At 43.3% G+C, this 22,087-nt stretch overlaps 1 protein-coding gene across 2 annotated transcripts in view; it reads left to right on the top strand.

Moving 5' to 3' along the window:
- SPTBN1 (spectrin beta, non-erythrocytic 1) overlaps positions 1-22,087 on the top strand; it is a gene marked incomplete at both ends in the record, with an annotated part of 87,818 nt that overhangs the window by 47,980 nt on the left and 17,751 nt on the right. For both annotated transcript variants that reach the window (XM_079550772.1, XM_079550773.1), the window contains 14 exons: positions 1,222-1,380; positions 1,895-2,197; positions 2,949-3,102; positions 3,584-4,454; positions 4,584-4,721; positions 5,371-6,127; positions 6,446-6,648; positions 11,937-12,027; positions 16,054-16,200; positions 17,799-18,062; positions 18,716-18,940; positions 19,134-19,223; positions 19,481-19,759; positions 20,908-21,038. In XM_079550772.1, coding sequence (XP_079406898.1) covers positions 1,222-1,380; positions 1,895-2,197; positions 2,949-3,102; positions 3,584-4,454; positions 4,584-4,721; positions 5,371-6,127; positions 6,446-6,648; positions 11,937-12,027; positions 16,054-16,200; positions 17,799-18,062; positions 18,716-18,940; positions 19,134-19,223; positions 19,481-19,759; positions 20,908-21,038 — 3,812 coding nt within the window. The remainder of the gene's footprint in view (positions 1-1,221; positions 1,381-1,894; positions 2,198-2,948; positions 3,103-3,583; positions 4,455-4,583; positions 4,722-5,370; positions 6,128-6,445; positions 6,649-11,936; positions 12,028-16,053; positions 16,201-17,798; positions 18,063-18,715; positions 18,941-19,133; positions 19,224-19,480; positions 19,760-20,907; positions 21,039-22,087) is intronic.

Below are 22,087 nucleotides of genomic sequence, written 5' to 3'. Positions count from 1 at the left end.
AGCAATATCTAGGTATTGCATCCTTACTCATTTAGTTTTGATGAGGTGTGTCCTAACAAAGCTCCCAACAAGAAGAAGGCTGTTTGAGACCCAGCAGAGCCAAGCGCAGCAGCGGGCAGCCTGTGTCATTCAGGCTTATGGAATGCTTCTGCTTTCCATGGCTCCAAGCAGGGAGCAGAACTGGCCTTTATCTGCCTCTCAGCCCTTCTGTCCACAGCATGGGAGAGTAAAGGAAGTACTGTGACTCATGTGGATTCTCTTTTGGGATTTAAGTAGCTATTTTTTTTATGCTGGTGCAGCCGACAGAACTGCAGCAGAGCTGACAGACTCTATCAAGGATAACAAACAGCTTAGAACTGTGAGCTTTCCTTATTTGTGTTTGATAATGTTTGGCATTCCCAGAGCAGCTGTTTTGGGTGTCTGTGGCTTCAATCTGCATCCTAGAGAGCAGTAAACTGCATGGCTCTCTGTTTGCATTAAGTCCTGTGCCTGTGAATGCCTAAAATACTTTGAGTTTCAGGCAGTTTCACATCTGTTAAGATTTAGCAGAATCTGGGGTAGTTTATGTTGAATTGTGGGTATTTTTGTTGTTTGTAAGAAGATCTGAAAGGTGATTAGCTGGCTTTCAATGTGCTTCTAAGACTTTGTTTTTATAGAATTAATGCCATGCATGTGAGTAACTTCTTGCTTTGGGCGAAAAAAAGGACTCTGATGCAGCAAAAGAAATTTGGTATTTGTTTTCCTTTCCAATGGGGATGTGACAACAAGAGCTGTAAACTGATTTTGCACACAGATATCTAATTGTCATTTCCTAAAGGAAAAAGATAGAATTCCTTCTTTGAAAATAGCACTCAGAAGATTTTGAAAGAGTTGTTCTCTTACATGTTCAAGTCAGGTGGTTTACCTGAGGTTCAATGGAGGCAAATAACAAATGAACTCAGGAGACTGCATCTGAGATAAATAAGGCTTATACCTCTTGCTCAGAAAGGGAATGAATGAATGGAGACCAAAGTTTAAGTCCGTATTAGCAGACAAGGTGTAAGGCCAGCCAATATAAACCAGATATTCTGGCACGTAAGTAAATCAGCCAGTTCTGTGAAACTTGATGAAGGGACTTCAGTACTGATCTCGTGTGAAGCAGACGTGATTTATGGTATGAATGTGTATTTAGGAGGCGAGTGTTTGTTTGTTTTTTACTTTTTTTTCCCTCCACATCTTCAGGCCTGGGAAAGACTGGAAAAAGCTGAACATGAAAGAGAACTGGCACTGCGAAATGAGCTCATCAGACAAGAGAAACTGGAACAACTTGCACGCAGATTTGATCGCAAGGCAGCTATGAGAGAAACTTGGCTGAGTGAAAATCAACGTCTGGTTTCTCAGGTGCCTTTCAGAAATTGTCTGTGTGACTTAAATGATTCCAAGTACTTAAAGGACACAGTTCTTGCAAAGAGGATGGTTTTTCTCCCGTGCCACTCATTTTACTGAATCTGTGTATATTTATATGTATTGCATGTCTGTGCAAATGTATTTTTAGAGTATACATTACTGACCTATCTTTAATGCATTTGACATACCAGTCTTGGAATCTATCAGTCTGTAGTCAGGAGAAGCTCGTAGAAATAAACACCCACAGTTGAGATTTTTTTACCTGAATGTTCAGGTCAGTTTAATGGAATTTGCCCAGTTGTTGTTATTTACTAGCGATGGATTTAAAACAACAACAAAAAAAAACCAAGAAGATCCTGATGGCCACTGTGATTCTTTCCCCGAAGGTTATGTCTCTGATTTTATCAGAAGAGTTTTCAGAGCATTTTGAGATCCTCAGTTGCTAACAAGTGTGTTCTGCACAATCAGAAATCCCTTAAGTTTGAGCATGCCACTGCTGTCGTTACAGGATAACTTTGGCTTTGACCTTCCAGCAGTAGAGGCTGCAACGAAAAAGCACGAGGCCATTGAAACAGACATTGCAGCATATGAAGAGCGAGTCCAGGCTGTGGTTGCAGTTGCGAAGGAGCTTGAGACTGAAAATTATCATGATATCAAACGCATCACTGCAAGAAAGGACAATGTTATACGCCTGTGGGAGTACCTCCTGGAGCTGCTCAGGGCACGAAGGCAACGGCTGGAAATGAATCTTGGCCTACAAAAGATTTTCCAGGAAATGCTATACATTATGGACTGGATGGATGAGATGAAGGTAGATGTTATCTATCTGAGAACATGGAATAAATATTCTAGAGAGGTGTACAGGTCTTTTCTTGGGTACATTTTTAATGCTCACTTTGCCTTTCTGGTTTAGTGGGCAAATTCATAAGCAGTGAACAAATTCCTTTTACCTATAAATGATGATGTTTTTTAGAAAGTGAAGATTAAAAACAGTAAGGAAAAGGAACAGGCTTACTCCTATAGAAAGCCACTTTTCATATTCATGCCTCTGTGATAAGGACTAGAAGCTTTGGTCAGGCTTGGGTGAGGGTGAAAGGGAGTTAGATGAAATATCTTCAGCACTGCGTACATGGAAATCTAGTCACCTCTTCATCACTGTGCTTTAAAAAGCATGAAATATTTTCCTGTGTGTTTTGCTGGGACCTTAGAAAGGCAGGAATTCTAACTTTTTTCTTGTCCTTCATCCTGCAGAACTTGTAAGCTGTCTGTAGTTCAGTAGCAGCTTATGGTACCTGCACAGAGTGCATTGCATTGGTCCTGCTGAGCTAACTCAGCTTTTCTTCATCTCAGACTTAGAACTGTGTTAAAGAGCACGGTCAAGTTCTTCATGGTTGTTAACCCTTTGAAAAGTGTTGGTTCAAATTCCCGTCAGTCACATTCTGCTTATGTTTCTGGTGTTACTTTGGATTTAAATCATTGTAAAAATAGCGCAAAGGAGTAATTAAGGAACAAATAGCTCATGGCCTTCAGCTCATTTTACTTGCCTTTTACATTTTGATCAGGTGCTTCTGCTGTCACAAGACTATGGCAAACACTTGTTAGGAGTCGAAGACCTGTTGCAGAAACATGCTCTGGTGGAAGCTGACATTGCTATTCAGGCTGAGAGAGTGAGAGGGGTCAATGCATCTGCTCAGAAGTTTGCCACTGATGGAGAAGGTAACTAGCAGCCAACGTGTCCTTCTTAGATGTAATTATATATGGGGTTCTCCTTGAGCCTTATTAGTTCTGCAAGGTGCATTACGTTGAGTTCAGAGCTTGAATAGGAAAATCCAGCATTATTTGTTCCTTTTCTCCCTGTGTCAAAGATTAATTCAGCCAGGTAACTCACTCGAGATTTCAGTTTGCCTAGAGTGTCACGTTTTTAACCAGCAGCTGCTGTAACTTTGTAACACTAATTCCATTTTGTGTTTCTAGTACAAACATTAAGAAATTATGGAATTGAGTAAGTTTTTGTCTTTTAGATCTTTCAAAGTTCCAAATGAAGTCTGGGTAGTTCCATTGCTTCAGGAAGCTGTGGATTCTTTACTGTAAACTTTGCGGATGGAGCTATTGGGAGTTAAGAGCTCGCATGTGTGTCCCAGATGTAGAGTGAAAATTGGTGGGACCTTGTTGTAACCTACATTCTGTATCTGAACAGGTTACAAGCCGTGTGACCCGCAGGTTATTAGGGACCGCGTCGCTCACATGGAGTTCTGTTACCAAGAGCTGTGCCAGCTCGCAGCTGAGCGCCGGGCCCGCTTGGAGGAGTCCCGGCGCCTCTGGAAATTCTTCTGGGAAATGGCTGAAGAAGAGGGTTGGATCAGGGAGAAGGAGCAGATCCTTTCGTCTGATGACTACGGGAAGGACCTAACCAGCGTCGTCCGTCTCTTGAGCAAACATAAGGCATTTGAAGATGAAATGAGTGGTCGCAGTGGCCACTTTCAGCAGGCGATAAAAGAAGGTGAAGACATGATTGCGGAAGAGCATTTTGGGTCTGAGAAAATCAAAGAAAGAATTAAGGACATTCGGGAGCAGTGGGCTAACTTGGAACAGTTATCTGCCATTAGGAAGAAACGTCTGGAGGAAGCCTCTCTCCTTCACCAGTTCCAGGCTGATGCTGACGACATTGATGCGTGGATGTTGGACATCCTCAAAATTGTCTCCAGCAACGATGTTGGCCATGATGAATATTCCACTCAGTCCTTGGTCAAGAAACACAAGGATGTTGCTGAAGAGATTGCAAGCTACCGGCCAACCATTGACTCGCTTCATGAACAGGCAAAGGCTCTACCCCAGGAGCATGCCGGGTCCCCGGATGTGCAAGGCAGGTTGTCTGGGATAGAAGAAAGATACAAAGAGGTTGCTGAGCTGACTCGGCTACGTAAACAGGCTTTGCAGGATACCCTTGCTCTTTATAAGATGTTCAGTGAGGCAGATGCTTGCGAGCTTTGGATTGACGAGAAGGAGAAGTGGCTGAATAATATGCAGATCCCGGAGAAGCTGGAGGACCTGGAAGTGATCCAGCACAGGTGAGAATGGCTTTACCAGGAACTTTGGGGAATACTGGATGGAAAGTTTGTTTGCACCAGCTACCTTTGTCAACTTGCCTATGACTTCAGTTCTCTAATGCCTTTGTGATTTTTACTTGTTTTTTCCAGATTTGAAAGCTTAGAGCCAGAAATGAACAATCAGGCTTCCCGTGTTGCAGTCGTGAACCAAATTGCAAGACAGCTAATGCACAGTGGCCATCCAAGTGAGAAGGAGATAAAAGCACAGCAAGATAAGCTCAACACGAGGTGAGTGCCAGCCTAACACTCAGGAAAATGTGACACTGCATGAATAAAATACAGTGAGGTCACTTGTATTTCTTATATGTCTTTTTTTAATATATTCTGGTATTCTTACCTTAAGTATCTTCAAAGAAACCCTTAACTATAAAGCTTCCAAAGCAAAGAGAGCTGTGTCTTTGCAGTATTTGATTAGCAGGTGGAGTTCTGCAATTAACTTTAACCAGGTCCTGTATCAGTACCCCAACTTGAGAGGTGGAAGCTTAGCATAGTGGCTGTTATAACAAAAAAGAAACCAATGTAACATCTTATCTAAATTAAATCATTTTCTGGCTTCACAGTCCACCGAGACAGTGTGTTTAGTGTGAAAATCAGAGGTAGCTAGCAATTTTTCACTAAAGGAAAAGTTATACTTGGAAGGACTCAGTGTTGCTGATACTTGGCATATTCTAATAAATGCCATAGCTTTGTTAATAGCTTTTTTGATAGAACTATTAATAATATGGAAAGAACTGAAAATAGCATGAATAAGTTAGGTTATTTCATGGCTTCACAAGCTGATTTGAGTAAGTGCTCACTCAGTAATGTTGCCGGTACTCTTTTCCCTTGGTGTACACACGTCTCGATTTATCTGCCTTTTTCTCCTCATAAATTTCAGATGGAGCCAGTTCAGAGAACTGGTAGACAGGAAGAAGGATGCCCTGATCTCTGCCTTAAGTATCCAGAATTACCACCTTGAATGTAATGAAACCAAGTCCTGGATCAGGGAGAAAACCAAAGTGATTGAATCCACACAAGATCTGGGTAATGATCTGGCTGGAGTGATGGCTCTGCAGCGGAAGCTGACGGGCATGGAACGCGACCTGGTAGCCATTGAAGCTAAGCTCAGTGACCTGCAAAAGGAGGCAGAAAAGCTGGAATCGGAGCATCCTGACCAGGCACAAGCTATCCTTTCACGGCTTGCAGAAATCAACGATGTATGGGAAGAAATGAAGACCACCCTGAAGAACCGGGAGGAGTCTCTTGGAGAGGCAAGCAAACTGCAGCAGTTCCTGAGAGATCTGGATGACTTCCAGTCTTGGCTATCCAGAACGCAGACTGCAATCGCCTCCGAAGACATGCCGAACACACTGACAGAGGCTGAGAAGCTGCTCACTCAACACGAGAACATTAAGAACGAAATCAACAACTACGAGGAAGACTATCAGAAGATGAGGGACATGGGTGAGATGGTGACACAAGGGCAGACTGATGCTCAGTACATGTTCTTACGCCAGCGCCTGCAGGCTTTGGACACTGGATGGAATGAGCTTCACAAAATGTGGGAGAACAGGCAAAATCTCCTTTCCCAGTCTCATGCCTACCAGCTCTTTCTCAGAGACACCAAGCAAGCAGAAGCATTTCTTAACAACCAGGTGAGCGATCGAGATCCACTTTGTTTCATTTATCATAGAGTCATAGAATTCTCATCAAACTCATTTCCACACGTTAGCATCATATACTGCAAGGAGCTAACAGACGAGATTGTTCAGCAGGAGAGCTAAGAACAGATACATTATTATCTTTTTTTTCTTAACTGCATTTAAATAAATTAACTGCAATTTGCTCTCTGTATTTACTTCCAACTGTTCTTAGGAGGCCTTTCTTTTGCTATGTGGTGAATCTATTTACAGAGTATACAATACAGTCTGAGTGCAGTACTTTTATCCCTCTGATTTGTGTTTTAAACGCAGGAGTATGTTTTGGCACACACAGAAATGCCCACTACCTTGGAAGGAGCAGAAGCTGCTATTAAGAAACAGGAGGATTTCATGACCACCATGGATGCGAATGAAGAAAAGATCAATGCAGTTGTAGAGACGGGCAGAAGGCTAGTTAGTGATGGGAACATCAACTCTGATAAAATCCAGGAGAAAGTGGACTCTATTGATGACAGGTAAGGTCAGAGTGATGGCAGAATGTAGCTGTTTGTGTTTCATTTCCTTTCTCTGAGAGATGGTACTTTATTGGAATCAAGAGGCAAAGCGACATGCTAGAAAATGTCTGTTGCAGACTGTTTTCTTTGTCCCGTGTAGAAGTAGGAACTGTAATGTTCCAAAAATATGCTTGGCTACCTTAATTAAATGTTACCTCTCCCATTTTCTAGAGACTTAGGGAATGAGCTCACTACCCAGAATTTGGCTACAGGAGTGTTGCCACATAGTTCTTGGAGTACTATCAGACTTCATACTCTAGTGGAAGCTGTAGCAGTAGCTATACTTGATTTTACAAGCCTTAAATTTCCTCTGCTATCTCCTAGCTGATTCAGTTACAATAATATATCCCTGTCCTTCCTGTGGGGAAGGAACGTGGCTCCTCAAAAGTGTAATTGGCATTTTATCAACCCCACCTACTTGGCTTTAATCGTGTTTTCCAAGTTGTCTGGCCCTTCTGAAATGAGATTAGAAAGCCTTGGTACAAATGCAGCTTTCATCTTAGAAAAAGGTTTTTTGTTTTGTCTCTTCAGCTGTGGTGTGACTGCTGTAGACATTTTAAGAGTTTCATTTTCTTTTGGAACCGAATGTTCAGTTTTGATGGCTATGATTTATAGTTCTGTCTTCATTTGGTTTGAATAGTAGTGGAATCTTTCAAAGTGGTTTTCGGCCATGATTATCAGAACACAGCAGTAAGTTCCTGCAGAGCTTTTATGTCAAATACTACTGACCACCTTCTGTCAGAGTTGCATCCTTCTGCAGCTAGGAAGCTCAGGCAGAAGATGTTGTACCTTTCCTGTTTCAGTAAACATTTACACCATGTGTGTACCTGCTTTAGCTGTGGCCCAAGGCTTTAAAAAAAGGTGAATGTCCCTGTCTTCAGAGCTTGTGTGAGCCCTCTGGCATCCTAACCCCTAGGATAGCTCACATTTTCATTCTTTCTCTGGCCAGCTTGACTCCCTTTAGATTCTTTAGATTCTGAACAGAATCTGCAAAGACCAGAAAAAAGAAATGATGTGAAAGCAACCTAGGATCTGAGCTTGTTCACTTACTTGGGTTTCCATCCACAGCCACTTAGATCCCAAGTCCAGGCACATGCGGGTCTCTTTATGTGACAATAACAATTTCCTTTTCTGGAAGACAATGCTCACAGATAAAGGAAGCACTTACATGTGCCTTTTGTTCAACACTGGAACACAGTGAGCTTATCCAGTCAGCACCTTTGTTTGTTCTCCATTTCCTTAAAGCAGAGATGTGTAGAGGGGCTCCTTCTGCCCGTCTCTGTGGTGCTCTGATGCCCATTTCCCAGCACGGCTTCTCCTCTGTGTCCCTGTGGCACTCTGGTCAGCCACCTGGGCTGTCCTGTGTGCTGCACGTGTGCTGCTCCCACTCAGAAGGGTGGTTGAGTCTTAGAGGCTGTATTTTATTTTTAAGCTCACTTTTGTTTTCAGCGCATTTCCTCAATTCCAAAGCTATTTATGCAGAGTGCTGCAAAAACCATCCGGTGCACTGCTATCCAGGAAATCCGTGTGATTGCTCTCTGAGCCTGTAAGGATGATAAGCCTCAAGAACAAAGCCTTAGGACTGGGTGTAGTGGGAGTGGTAGCAAAGGAAGCCTCTGGTTTAACAAAAAATTGCTCTCCCTACCAAGCTCCTGTCTTTTGTTATAACAAAAGACAAAACCAAACAAACTCAAATATGTGCAGTGGCTCCATGCTTCCTGTGTTCTTTGTAGTTTTTTATATTGTTAATAGTAGCTTTTTTTACAGTAATGCTTGCAAGCTAAGCCACTGCCCATTGAGAGAGCAGACAGCATTTCGGGGCAAAGGCTTACCACCTCAACAGGCATGGGAGGCATCAGGAAGGAGAAGAGGCTGCAGAAGCCGAGTGAAACTTTGTGGTAGGAGATGCAACTTCTACACTGTCTTTTAGTGGAGATCAAAATTAAAATAAATGGGAATAGGGACATGGAGAAAGCAAGAGAAGGAGAAGATGGGTTTGAATAAAGCTACCGCAAGGAAAGAAAGTGAATTGGAGCAAGCCATCAGCACACTTGTGGCACACAAGATCCAGTTATCCTGCCATAAAGAAAGTGGCAAATCCAGGTTTTGTGTTTGTACGACTTTCTGCTCAACAGAGAAGTGAAATAATTTTTTCTCCTTGCCCATTCAGAAGAGAGAATGCCTGCTGTTAGCTGGAGCAATTAAATAAGTTAGAACTGCCATGCATATATCTCAGTATTCTTAACAGGCAGTAGCATTCATGCTTTGTGTAAGATTTATTAGAGGCTTTGAAACCCACAGGTTTACAGTTTAACCACAAGAGATGTTGTCAGTTTTCAGCATTGTTAGCCTTCTCAGGGGCCTCTGGGGAGGCAGTCTGGGAGCACTGTGGCAACTTTGGTGCTCTGCTCTTGGAGTAATTTCAGTCAGACACATCTTCATGCTGAACATACATCATTTCCCTGTTCTGGATTCTTCATATTGTTGCCAGAAGAGGAAGACACCCCATGCTCTGTTTCCTACCTTCTGTTTTCCTTGTAGGTCTAGCTTAGCTTGGACACTTGGATCTGAGGTAGCCTCATCACTGTATACAGAGGAAGGTATCTATTTAATGTAAACCTGGACACTGCTATAATTTAAGTAACATAAGCGATTATTTACTTGAGAAAGCAGATGGATTCAAGCAGTCATTCTAAATAACTGGAATCTGAAGAGCAAACCATTCTGTGCTGGTGTGGGCTTTTCTTCCAGAAGAGTTCTAGCAGATCAGTGAGAGCATTCATTGATAACCCAGAGTACGGCAGGATTGGGGTTCCTGGCCCTTCCTTGCTGCACACCTCTCAGAAGAAAAGGGCTTTAATAGTAACAACAGCAATCAGTTGAGCAACCTTTGTTAACAGTCTGCATGCATGAAGCTTTGAGCTCTTCTCCACCTCAGGGACACTGCAGTGCTTGGGTGGAGCTGCAGTTTGGGCCATCTTGCAGCCCCACTGTGCCCAGCAGGTTCAAGAGCAGCCAGGGAAGCAGCGTGACTGCAAGAAGAGAATTCTGGAACATGTTGCTGGAACTTCTAGAGAACGACTTAGGGAAAACAGACAAGGAATTAATGATGTTAGATGTAGCCAGTCTGCGTAAGGAGAACACACTGAATGGCTTCTTACGGCCATTTATTCCCATGATGAAAAGATTCTGTGATGAAAAGATAGGAATTCCTTCCTGTTCCAGCAGTGTCCATCCTCAAAATATCCCAACCACATCTTCAAGTATCCAGTTGAAACCTTGCCGCAATTGGACTCTGTTCTTCTTCAGAGAATACTCATCACTCAGCCTCACCCCAGGCCACCTTGGACAAAGAAACAACCTTTTAGTTGCTTAGCTCTGAGCACCCAAGATCAGATTTATTTCACTGAAGAAAAAAAAACAGAAGTGTTTCATCATCTGTATTATTTCCCTGCATGTTTTCCCTTCAAAGTTCACGAAGTTTCCAGCGCTCTGTGGGAGATATTTTGGTCAGTTTTTTTAAACTCCGGATTTCTCAACACAAGAACTTGTCTGTTCATTCTTTATTCAAATCGGTGTCGTGAAAACTCTTTCAGTTTCACAACTTGTGCCCTTTCCAGAATACTTGAGTCTAGAATGTAATCCACCCTTAAATCTATGAGATCATCAGGATAGAATCACCCAAACAATTCCTTGCTTCATTTCAGCAACTGGAATAATGCACTGTATTTGCCCAAGCATATGTACATGAGCCAAGATGGAGCTGGATCAAACCCACTGATGTCAGCTACCTTGCAGTGGTTTTTCCTAAGGCACAATTTGTGTGTCCTTTCCTTTGTACTCTGATAACACCTGCCAAAACATCAAGATTACCTGGGCTTGGACTCCAGCCTCCTGCTTTGACAGCTACATGTGTCTTCCCTGCCATCTGATCTGTAACTCCACTGATTACAGCTACAGCTGTACCGATGCTGCTTGTATTGAGACAACAGAGAAGCTGTTTGCAGTCCTTTGAACAGTTCTCTCCTATTCCTCTGTCTACAGCCCTATTGCTTCTACGTAAAACTTATCCTCAGGTTATCCTTGTGTTTCTGAAGGCACTGCACTCTTCCCAGAGAGTTTGCTCTGGAGATTTGTAGATCAGGAAAAGTGGTACATTAAGCCAGTTTTGTCAACGTAATTTATGGCCCTCAAGAACGTTGTGAGCCTCTGGAGATTTCTGCTAATGTGGATTTATTTAGCTATTGCTCTTATGTTCTGAGATCATCTTATAAATTGCCACCCTATAAAATGGTTTCCTACTCTCTATCCTTATTAATCTCATTCTATTATGTAGCACAGTGGCTTTTTAAGAGCAGACACAATGAATATGATCAAATCTTACACGGTGAGCAATAAACAAAAATCATCTTCTTTACTCTGCCTCCTCCCTCTACATTGCTGTATAAATAACAAGGCTGCTGAATAACAGGGGTAGCTATTCCAAATGAAGCATCAGTCAAAAACACGTTCAGTGCTACGTGGGGAATGGGCTCATCAGGCACCATGTCTGCTTGGAGAGCCCACCGCGTCCTGTGGGATTGGGATGAGCACCATCCATCCTTCCAGGGGATGCAGTTAACAAATTGAACGTAGGGCTTTTTGTCTAACCTTTGGTTTTCCTCTCCAGCGAGTGCTAAATGCTCTGAGAAATACGTTCCAAGGTGCATAATGCTTCCATTGGCAGAAATACGTAACCGTGTCATGTCAGGTTTGTCAAGTACAGCATTTGGAAGGTTATATAAACGACTGCAGCTTTGTTACCAGAAGGAGGTGCAGAGCCATCGAGGAGGTATATTATGAAGAGCATTACAGCAAATAGGCGCCGTGCAAAGGCTCCGTAGCGTGAGGCCCCATTGCTGCAGTTTTGAAGATTGTTTTCGTATGTTTTTTGGCAAGCAGTCTGAACTTTCCTATGGTCTTGAAATTAATGCTCCAAATTCTGTACGTAACGCTTGTGAAATCCCGCTGATTTCAAAATTTTCCCTGTGTGTTTAACTGGTCACAAAAACAGATACGTGCTGAACTTAAGTAACCACACTAAATAACGCGTTCACGTCTGAACTTCAAACATGCCCTTCATTAGGAAGGTAATTAAAGGCATGCCATATGCTTATGAAACGTATGTATCCCAGAGAGGCTACAGAAATGAGCAGCCCGATTTTGCATGGAATGCCTATTTCAAGATTGCTCTTCTTTTTTTTGGCTAGGCATAGGAAGAACCGTGAAGCAGCCAGCGAACTTCTGATGAGACTGAAGGATAACAGGGATCTTCAGAAGTTTCTTCAGGATTGTCAAGAGGTAAATAATCTCCTTTCAGTGGTATCACCATTAGCTACATCCTGCGGAAAAGCATCCCTACCGCCCATATGTTTGGAATAGTCAGTATTTGGCAATCAAGTCATCCAGTGGTGTTTAGTATGTAGTAAACAATTCACAAAACAAAACCAGACACCTAGAACTCTCCACATTAACCTGTTGGTTGTATGAACTGGTTTTTCTCCAGCTGTGGTATAAGTTAACCACCCAGAACATGGTGGGATTAGCACTGAGCTGTCATGCTAAGAATTTTTCTAGGGCTTTGTATATATATCAGGCCTGATCCACGGTATTTCTTCAAGTGATTTGTACGGAATGCTAGTCAGAAAAATAGATGCTTATTAAAAAGGAGAGCAGATATAATGGGGGTAGTTTTTAAGGTGTGATTTACCTGAGAGTTTGCACGTGCTTAAGATTGTTAAGAACCACGACATTGAAAAAAAAAGTCAAAACCAGAAATCCTTTCCAGATTTCCAGGTGGCTTACTTGGACTCTTCACTCTGAAAGCAACATTTTACGGTTCAAATAGCCTTGTTCCTAGCATGAGGAATTGAGTGAGCAATTTTTAGGATATTTCCTGCAATACTGACAGGTACTGAGGATGGCACAGGCCTTGCCTGTGACATGTGTTAAAAGCTGGCTGTCTGTACCTGAAGCCTGCAAAGAAAGGTGACTGTGGGGAAAATGCTTTTAATTTCAAGTGCTACTGCATTAGCATTATGGTTTAGCCAGCCAAGGGAGAGTGGAAGTCACGGCAGTGTGTCTAACTGGAATTGCCCCACAGCTGGGATTTTGTACAAGTAATCATACAAAATGACACTCACAAACTGGGCAGATGATGTTTACTGCTTGGTTGCCTGGATGCAGTCTGTCTTCCTGCATTGCGTAAGCTGAACAGAAACTTGGCTTAAATGTTCCTTCCTTGGTAGTAAAAACATGACAGATTAGCAAAAATTCTGCTGTTATTAGCAACAGCTTCTTCCTTCCTCTGTAACATTTCTAATACAAAAATCCCCCTGGTTCTTGGAGCAGTTCTAGCTTCTGTGTCAATGTGGTGTTCCCCAGGGTTTTTTTTTCCCCCAAAGTCACTGAAAGAAAAAGGAACACATAAAAGCTCCAATGTCTGGCCACCTGAATGCCTTTTCTCGTGATTGTTTTTCTCCAGCTACTGAAATCTGGATGTCTCGACTGAGCTTTTCAAAGATAGAATGTACAATATCAGAACATTGTAAATTTCTCCAATCCTTTTTGGGAGTTTATTAGCCAAGGTGACAACTGAGTGCTTGTTTTCTGAGAGAACAGCCACGATGAGATGCAGGGTGTGTATTGGTGGGATTACAGAATGCCTACTGATTCCTGCATTGGGCCAGAGGGACTGTGCCACTTCCAGCACAGCTGCCAGCTCTGTGCCCTACAGAGCCCAGGGAGGGACGGGAGCCAGAGGAGTTCCTTCCCTTTGCTCTTCCATTACCTCTGACCAGGAAGCTGAGTGCTCAGCAGGCAGATTTGAATCGGTTCTGTTTCACTGTGCAGTGATCCCTCATCTTTTCTGCCTGCTGCATTTGGGGGGCTCTCGATGCAGGGAGAGGCTGAGTGCCTTCTGCAGTGCGCTCCTTCCCTTGGGCAGCTGCCTTCATCAACAGCCCTCCGTGCTGAAGAGCAGCCTCCTGCCCTCTGTCTCCTGCCCCTGGCTGGAAGCAGGGTTGTGGCACTTGAGGAGTGGCAGGGAATGCTCAGAACAACAGCTCAGCCGTGATAAAGCTTACCTCTGGGTCACAGGCAAAGAAAAGTGCAGCAGATTTTCGTGTTGTTAGGAGATACACTGGGACAGCAAATCGCGGGGTGCTGCTTTTTTTCTCACAGTCATAAATATGAATGTGTTAAATAAATTGTCTGAGCGAACAAAACACAGTGACAAGAGGAAATGCAGAGGACGGGGGGGATTTGAGAAATTCTGCCGTTTCATTTTTCTTGGTCTTCCTGCCATTCCACAGCTCACCTTGGAGGAGATTACAGCTGTAAGCACGTGAAGCTGAGCACTGCCTGGGCTTGTTTCCCTGGGGTGCCACAGTGAAAGCGTTAGGCTGGACTGCGCATTTCTGTCTGCCTGCTGGGTGCACCGGCTTCATGGCGCAGCACAGTGTCTGCCTAACAGCTAGCTCTGCTGCCATCAGCAGCTGCCTCATGTTTTCCTGGGTAAATGAGCACCGCAAACATCAGGCACTGTTTTAGCAAATGATTGTATAATTTTTTTAAATCCAATCCTGTTTTGAAGATACCGACTTCCAGGGACCATAGAGCGTTCAAAGTCCAGATTTTAATAGTCTCCCCTGAAGTGCTTTGTTCGTGCTTCTGTGTTACCAGAAGGAGTAGAATAGCACTGTGCCAGTCAGAGCTGAGGGTTTTATCTTGGCAGCCACCAGCTGACTGCATGCCTCCATCCGTCCATGTCTCAGCTGACCCCATCTGCTGAACAGACCTTCCTGCCTTGCTCTAGGAAGCACTTTTAAATCCTCAGAAGGCTGAATGCAGTGGCTGAGTGAATGCAAACAATGAAAGATGAGCAGTGCAGTTTTCAGTCTAGAGCAGCTGTCTTCTGGCTAGAAAGGCAGGAGTGAAGCCCCTTGTTTCAGGCTGCACAGCAGTCCTTGATGTAGCTTGTGACTGTTAAGTAGCCTGGCAGCCTGCTACCTGTAATCTTTGAAGCCTACGGAGATCTTCATTAACATGAGTATTTTTCTGTTTAGACTTGAAAGCAAAATCAAATGAATTTCTTTGATGGTTTAGGTTTTTATTTTTTTGTTGTTTTTTTTTTAATTGCTTTGATTTTTCCCTTTTTGCAGAACTCAACAGTACCTGTAAGGGACGATTTTTAAAAGTCTTGTGCATCTGAATGAATTTGTTGTCCTGTATCCTGAGCACTTAGCAGGGAACTGGCAAATCCTGCCTGTGCTCTGTTACTCTTTTTGTCAGGCTGCTTCCTCGGCAAGGCGGCATGCATCACAGATGTGCCATTCTAGGAAAAAAGCTTAGATTTGTTTTGACAGTTTGCTCTTTGGCAGGTAACTTTATATATGCAGAAATTAAATCTTTTTGCAAGTTGTGTAAACATTCCGATGAGTGTTTTTTCTCATCCACACCTCAGGAGCAGATTGAGCAGAAAGACTCATTGTAAGAGGAAATTGGATGTTGGCTGCTATGATCACTTTCTCATTCCATTTGCCCTTGGCCAATGAGCTATTTATAAACTATTGGTTTTTCCCCAGTGTTGATCTGAGAATTGTTCTCGTTGTCTTTGTATTTGAGGAAAATCAGAACGCAGTCAGCTTTGGATTTTATGTAATGGCAGAAGGAATGTCTTTAGTACCAAGAACCTTGCTGGAGGCCAGGCAAATAAACAAATGCAAGCGTTTATTTAACCTATGTAAAGAAAAGATGGTAGGGAAAGCTAAAATGTGGTGTGAATTAATGGTCTAAGACCATCTTTATTCTTAAGGCTTTTAATGCCAGTAGAACTACCGTGTTTCTTCTCATTCAGTGTTTCCATGAAAGATTTACCACAGGCTCTGTGTTTCTCCGGAGAGTGACTTTGGCATGCCACTCCATTTGTGTGTTCTTCTGCTGTGTCCTGGGGAAGCCAGTGAGGCTCCACAGGGGCGTGGTGGTGCCATTCGGGTCCTCATCTCCAGTAGCAAGCACAGTGAATGATGTTGTGAGGGAAGAACAGCACGAAAGTACACTGTGGTCACAAAGTAGGATGTGTCCCTGCTTCTTTTCCTGTTGAGCTGGCGGAGACCTGTGTGTTTGATTTTGCTCGTGATGGAACTGGTTCCTTTCTGTCTGGTCTTGGGGTTGTTTGTATGCCAGAGTTGGATGTTAGTTGTTAAGGAGGCAGATCCTTGACTGAATCCTGAGTAAAAACAGTCTGTGAATCCCATGCATTGTGATACTTCGCATTATTTCCTGCTACAAATATTATTATGAACACCTGTGTGTTTTCTTTTTCAGCTCTCACTCTGGATCAATGAGAAGATGCTTACAGCCCAGGATATGTCTTACGATGAGGCAAGGAACCTGCACAGCAAATGGCTGAAGCATCAGGCATTTATGGCAGAACTTGCATCCAACAAAGAATGGCTGGAGAAGATTGAAAAGGTGACTACAGAATGCCCAAAGTGTGCCCCTGTGTGTCAGAGGAGATCTGTTCTTCTGCAGGACTGGTCCTTGTGTCGTGTGTTCAGATGAGTCAAAAGGAGGTCTTGTTACTGTAGGATAACTACCTGTCTCATTTTGTCTCCAGCTAACCCATTTTATTCCTCATCCATTGTAAATATTTTTACCCAAGACACATTCATAGAACACATAAAAGCTAAGCTGACAGTTTGATTTTGCCTAATCATTCTTACCTGCTAGGAGTAAGGTAGAACCTATTTTTCATACCCCAAAAGTGAAGAGGGCAAATGTTGTGATTTCAGCTAATAAAGGACAAATACAGGGTGGGAAATAACTGAACATAGATGAATGTAGACACACATTCTGCCATGTTGGCTGTCATTCTTTCAGGAATTTCAGGCAGCCTTTTCACATGCCAACTTAATGTAAGAAGTAAAAGTACGGCCAGTTTTGTAATTAATTAACAGATTCACAGCTCCGTGTCACCGTCTTACTATGAAGGCTTTTATATTCTGTCATGAGCTGTACTTTTTTCCCACCAATTTCTCATGTGCAACTTCGGGAAACTAAGAAAGAAAATTGAACTGTCTTTAGTCCTGACAGTGAGGTTTCTGTTCAGTGTAAGTTAGCTTAATTGCTTGTTTCCTTTCCCGCTTTGGCACTCTGTATCCCATTAGAGGCTTTTCTCTGATCTGCAAATAGCAATACGCTTTAATGGTGTAATTAAAAGGCTGCTCTTAGTACTGGATGTACTTTTTTAGTAATGCTAGCACATCCTCATTCTTTACCTCTGAAAAATCAGATAGCAGCGAAGTACCAAAGTTCTGTATTGAGTCACAGCTGACAATCATTGTGTTAATGTTTTCAGGGTCACTGCCAGTAAGTGTTCTGTGCTGTCAGTAGTGTTCACATCAGAGAAATTCATCCGTTGTTAGCACCACCTAGCTGCAGAGGTAGAAGTGTAATGAGAAATAAAGGATTTCCAAAGCTAATAGAATCTCCTTATTGATAAAAATATATGTTAAGTCCAAGTGTTCTGCCACTATGTCCTGCTTTCCAAGGGAGAATGTTCTTCTCTGGCCCTAGCTTAAGCGCCTGGGAATTGCTGTGACCCACTGACACATTCCCCCTTAAGTCACAGAGCTCCGTTTCATGCCATAAGTTCCCCCTCCAGCATTACACTGGATCTGCAGCGCTGCCTTGGTGAGGTGCCCCAGGGAAGGCAGGTGGGCAGCTCGTTCAGCTGCAGCTCCCATTCTGTCACACAGGTGTGCGGGGCAGCCTGCCCCACTCCAATCCAAGCAGCTTTCCTGGAAGTCCCACATGGGAACATGAGTAGAGGGGACAAGAAAAGAGGTGTTGCTTGACCTTCCTGTTGCCAGAAAACTCTCTTCCTTGCAACAGAAGGATGTGGGAGATGTTGTTCTGGAAAGAGTCATTGGATAATTGGAGATAGAAAGTGAGTGGTTGATGTTGCCAGCAGATGAAAAATCATGAGTGCTTGCTAATTGGAATAATTTCACTAGCCGTCTGTGAGTGCTCCTGAAGAGAAACCATTTTGCTTGCTCTTTGCTTTGCAGGAGGGAATGCAGCTCATTGCAGAGAAACCAGAGACTGAAGCTGTAGTGAAGGAAAAGCTAACGGGTCTTCATCAAATGTGGGAAGAGCTCGAATCCACTACTCAGACCAAGGCTCAGCGCCTCTTCGATGCAAACAAGGCAGAGCTTTTTACCCAGAGCTGTGCTGATTTGGATAAGTGGCTGAATGGTTTGGAGAGCCAAATTCAGTCGGACGACTACGGAAAAGACCTCACCAGTGTCAACATCCTGTTGAAGAAACAGCAGGTAAAGAGAGCACAGGTTACAGAGCAGGCATTGAGCATCTACCTGCACTCAGAGGAGTGGGAGGGGAGATGCTTTCAGTTTAGAAAAAATCTTATTGTCTTTTCCTTCTTCTTCTTGCTGCATTTATCTTTAAGAAGAAGCAAAAACATTCAGAAACAAATCAGCCATACATTCCGTGATGCAATCTCTCCCTTGTACTTCCTTCCCTCCATACCCTATTATCTGTTACCACTGGTGGTAGTCCTCCAGTCACCAGTGCCTGCATGCTACCCAGATGTGTCCAGTGCTGGTTGGTCCCTGGTTTCTTGCAGTAAAGACAGTGAGCACATCAGGGGACAGTGAAGCTCTCATCTGCAATTAGCAATGCTCTGACATTGTTCAGTGTAACTTGTGAACGACTGATAGAAGTGATTTACCTGCGCCCTGTTGGTCAGATTTGCACAAACAGGAATGCTGGCAGGTGGCTGCAGTTGTGAAAGAGTGAATCTGTGTTTAAACCTCGTACTTTCCAACAAGAATATTACAATGATTATTAATATGATAAACCCTTACCAGCATCTGTTTTTCCTTCTTATGAAGCTATTGACATGCCCTACTTTTATAAATTGCTTTTACCCTGTTTTTGAAGCCTTTTTGCCATGTTTCTGTTTTAGATGCTAGAGAATCAAATGGATGTTCGTAAGAAGGAGATAGAAGAGCTACAAAGCCAGGCACGGGCTCTAAGTCAAGAAGGGAAGAGTACAGATGAAGTAGATGGCAAACGCCTTACTGTTGAAAAGAAATTTTTGGAGTTGTTGGAACCTTTGAATGAAAGAAAAGCAAACCTGCTGGCCTCCAAAGAAATCCACCAGTTCAACCGGGACGTGGAGGATGAAATTGTAAGTACAAAAGAAGTCTTGTTCCTCAGACATGAGGACTCACATCTTTCACAGAGCTTAGGATAAACCTTTCAATCATGTCTCAATAGCATGCTATAGTAATGCTGCTTTTTGCACCTTGTTAACGCTCTGTTGTTCTAGCTGTACCTGGGGTTGCATTAAAACAGATGTGCTCTTTTTCTCTTGCTTTCAGTTGTGGGTTGGAGAGAGGATGCCCATAGCAACATCTACTGATCACGGACACAACCTCCAGACTGTGCAGCTACTGATAAAGAAAAATCAGGTAGGTGCTGTCAGGACTCCCTACCTGTTACTTCTCCTTAGCACTGGCTACTTGAGCAAAGAAAGGCCTGGGGCAAAATTATGGATGCTTCAGTGGTGGTGTGACTGTGGTGGGGAGTGGCATATTCCAGGATACTCTTGATGGCCAGAGGCCCAGTTTAACCCCAGGATCTGAGGGTGTGTGTTTTGCTGCCCCTCTAGAGGTGAGACCTCTGACCAGCATTTCTTTTTTTGTTTGTCTGCGTTTCTCCTTTATAGACACTTCAGAAAGAAATCCAAGGGCATCAGCCTCGCATTGATGATATTTTTGAGAGGAGTCAAAACATCATCACAGACAGCAGCCCGAATGCCGAAGCAATTCAGCAGAGACTTGCAGACTTGAAGCAGCTGTGGAACCTCCTAATTGAGGAGACAGAGAAACGCCACAAGCGCCTGGAGGAGTCTCACCGGGCACAGCAGTACTACTTCGATGCTGCGGAGGCTGAGGCCTGGATGAGTGAGCAGGAGCTTTACATGATGTCAGAAGAGAAAGCCAAGGTGAGCAGCTCCGCTGTGACACTAGTTTGATTTTAATCGCCTGGCTGCAGGCGGGCAGGTGACGGAATTTAATATGTCACTAATGTAACGGTAACAAAAACAAACCCATTTCCCTTCTGAAAGCTCCAGCGATCATCTCTGCTGTCGCTTCTGACATCTCAGATAGTGTGGATGATAGGCCTTGCTGCAGAGCCCGTGAGGCAGGCTCAGACTGTGCATGGCAACTGGGAGCTTTCCTTTACTGGAAAGTGAGATTTACCAGTACAGTCCAGTTAGATCAAGATTTCTATCAGTTCTGAGTCATTGGGAACAGCACGCTGCAGCTGTCTGTGAAGCTGGCTGGGTGGTCAGTCAGCTGCTGGCCTGTCCTTTCTCCCAGCATAGTGAAATCAAAACAGCATCAGACCACACCAGACTAGCTGAACTCCTATTTTCCAATAGTGTGGCAGGTACGTGAATGTGCTGTGTTCATTTATTTGATAAAATAAAACCCAGCTTAGTATTTATATAACACATTTCCTTCTGTTAACAAAGATTTGTGTCCCTTTTTATGTTTAGGCAAGGCAAATGGAAAGGATTATTAATGTCAGTGGTTGATAACAAAGAATATTTTCCTGAAAAGGCTTATTGACGATATTAATTCACTTTGAGAGTTGTTTTTTATTTTTTCTTTTCAACACGTGACAAGTTTTTATGAGAATGCTCCCAAATGCTTTGGTGAAGAACCCTTTGGCATGAGCTCGTTAGGATTTCTTGTCTTAATCCAGGCTGTAGTTGGAAAGCCTGGCCAGTGAGGTACCTAAAACTGTTCCACTTTTCTGAGCTCTCCACTATCACTGATGCTGTGTAAACGCACAAAGAACTTCACAGAAGAAGAAATTGAATGTGCTCAATTTGCAGCTGATGTGGTTTTGTTCTGCATCCCAGAGGAGCTGTTGCAATTCACTCTTTTTTTCTCATTATTTTGCTTTCTGTGTCCACCATTTACACAGAACTCAGTTGTGAATTTACAACCATCAGAGGTTTGGAGCAGTGCTTTATAAATCCTTGTGGCTGCTGCTCTTTGCTCGTACAACAAGACGAGCTTGCTATGCGGAGTCTTTCAGTGAGTGGGGAGAATGGACCTTCATTTTCTGTCACCATTTCAGGATGAACAGAGTGCAGTGTCCATGTTGAAGAAACACCAGATTTTGGAACAGGCTGTGGAAGACTATGCTGAGACTGTGCACCAGCTTTCAAAGACCAGCAGAACTTTGGTGGCAGATAATCATCCTGAAAGGTATTAAATGCTGTTTTTAATTGTATCGTGAGTTTGTTTAGTAGTTCAGTCACTTTGCTGGCGAATTCTGATGCACAAAGACCATAATAAAGAGACAGTAACTCTGGAGACTGTACAGGAGAAGCTGAGTTGAGTTTCACTCAGTTCAGGATGCATGGTGGACCAACCTGGTTTGTCCAGACACTGGATTTTAGGAGAATCAGCATGCTGAATGCACTTTTCTGTCCTGAACAGTGTGTCCAGCTGTTGACTTCTGGGTAGAACTGCACACATTCAATAAATGCCTGTTGTGCCTTTTATACAGGCTAATGGTGTCAGGTCTGCCAGCTTTGCTGAACTGAACGGAAGTACAGCAATCCTGAGAGACGAGGATCCGTCTTCACTCTTTCAGCCAGATTTATATCCAGATCATAGGGTGACAGCTATTTGTCCTTCTGTCTTAGGGGAGTGCTCCCCAAGCTGTACTTCTTCTCTTGAAGATTTCTAAAGAATCAGACTTGAGTCTGTGTTTTAAACGTGGGCATTGTAACATCTGGGTTTTGGTTAATTTGTCTCAGCATTCATAAATGGTTTTCCCTGTGGGAGAATTCAAGAAGAGCAAGAGCTGTTTTGTTGTAAGAGCTGCAGCTAAGCGAACAGAATCCTGCTTTGGCTTTGACTATCAGGATGATTTGATGATGAGGCTGATTTGATGATGAGGCTGACATGTTTAACTGCCCTAGCTGAGCAGACAGGAAGATAGAACAACCTTAGCAAAAACACTCTCCACCCCTGGTAAAGGTTGTTATTTAGCTCAAAAGCACTCTCTTGTGGTCATCAGAATTTCCAATGAGAGTAGATTTCCTGGCTGGGCTGGTTGAGTACTGTAATAACCGAATCATCTCTATATGGAGGTGGGAAGGCAGGGCTACATGACTCACGAAAATAGGTGAAAAGATAAGGCAAGTAGAGACATTAATTGCTTTTGGAAATGCTGAGCTTTAGGGAGTAAGAAAACCATCAGTGCTTCTGAACTTTGGAGCAGAATTAAAATGAAAATGAAATGTTCC

Source organism: Tetrao urogallus, assembly GCF_951394365.1.
Source record: "Tetrao urogallus genome assembly, chromosome: 2".
Classification (NCBI taxonomy): domain Eukaryota; kingdom Metazoa; phylum Chordata; class Aves; order Galliformes; family Phasianidae; genus Tetrao; species Tetrao urogallus.
The sequence above is the reverse complement of the archived record's forward strand: the minus strand, read 5'-3'. Positions and strand labels throughout refer to the sequence as shown.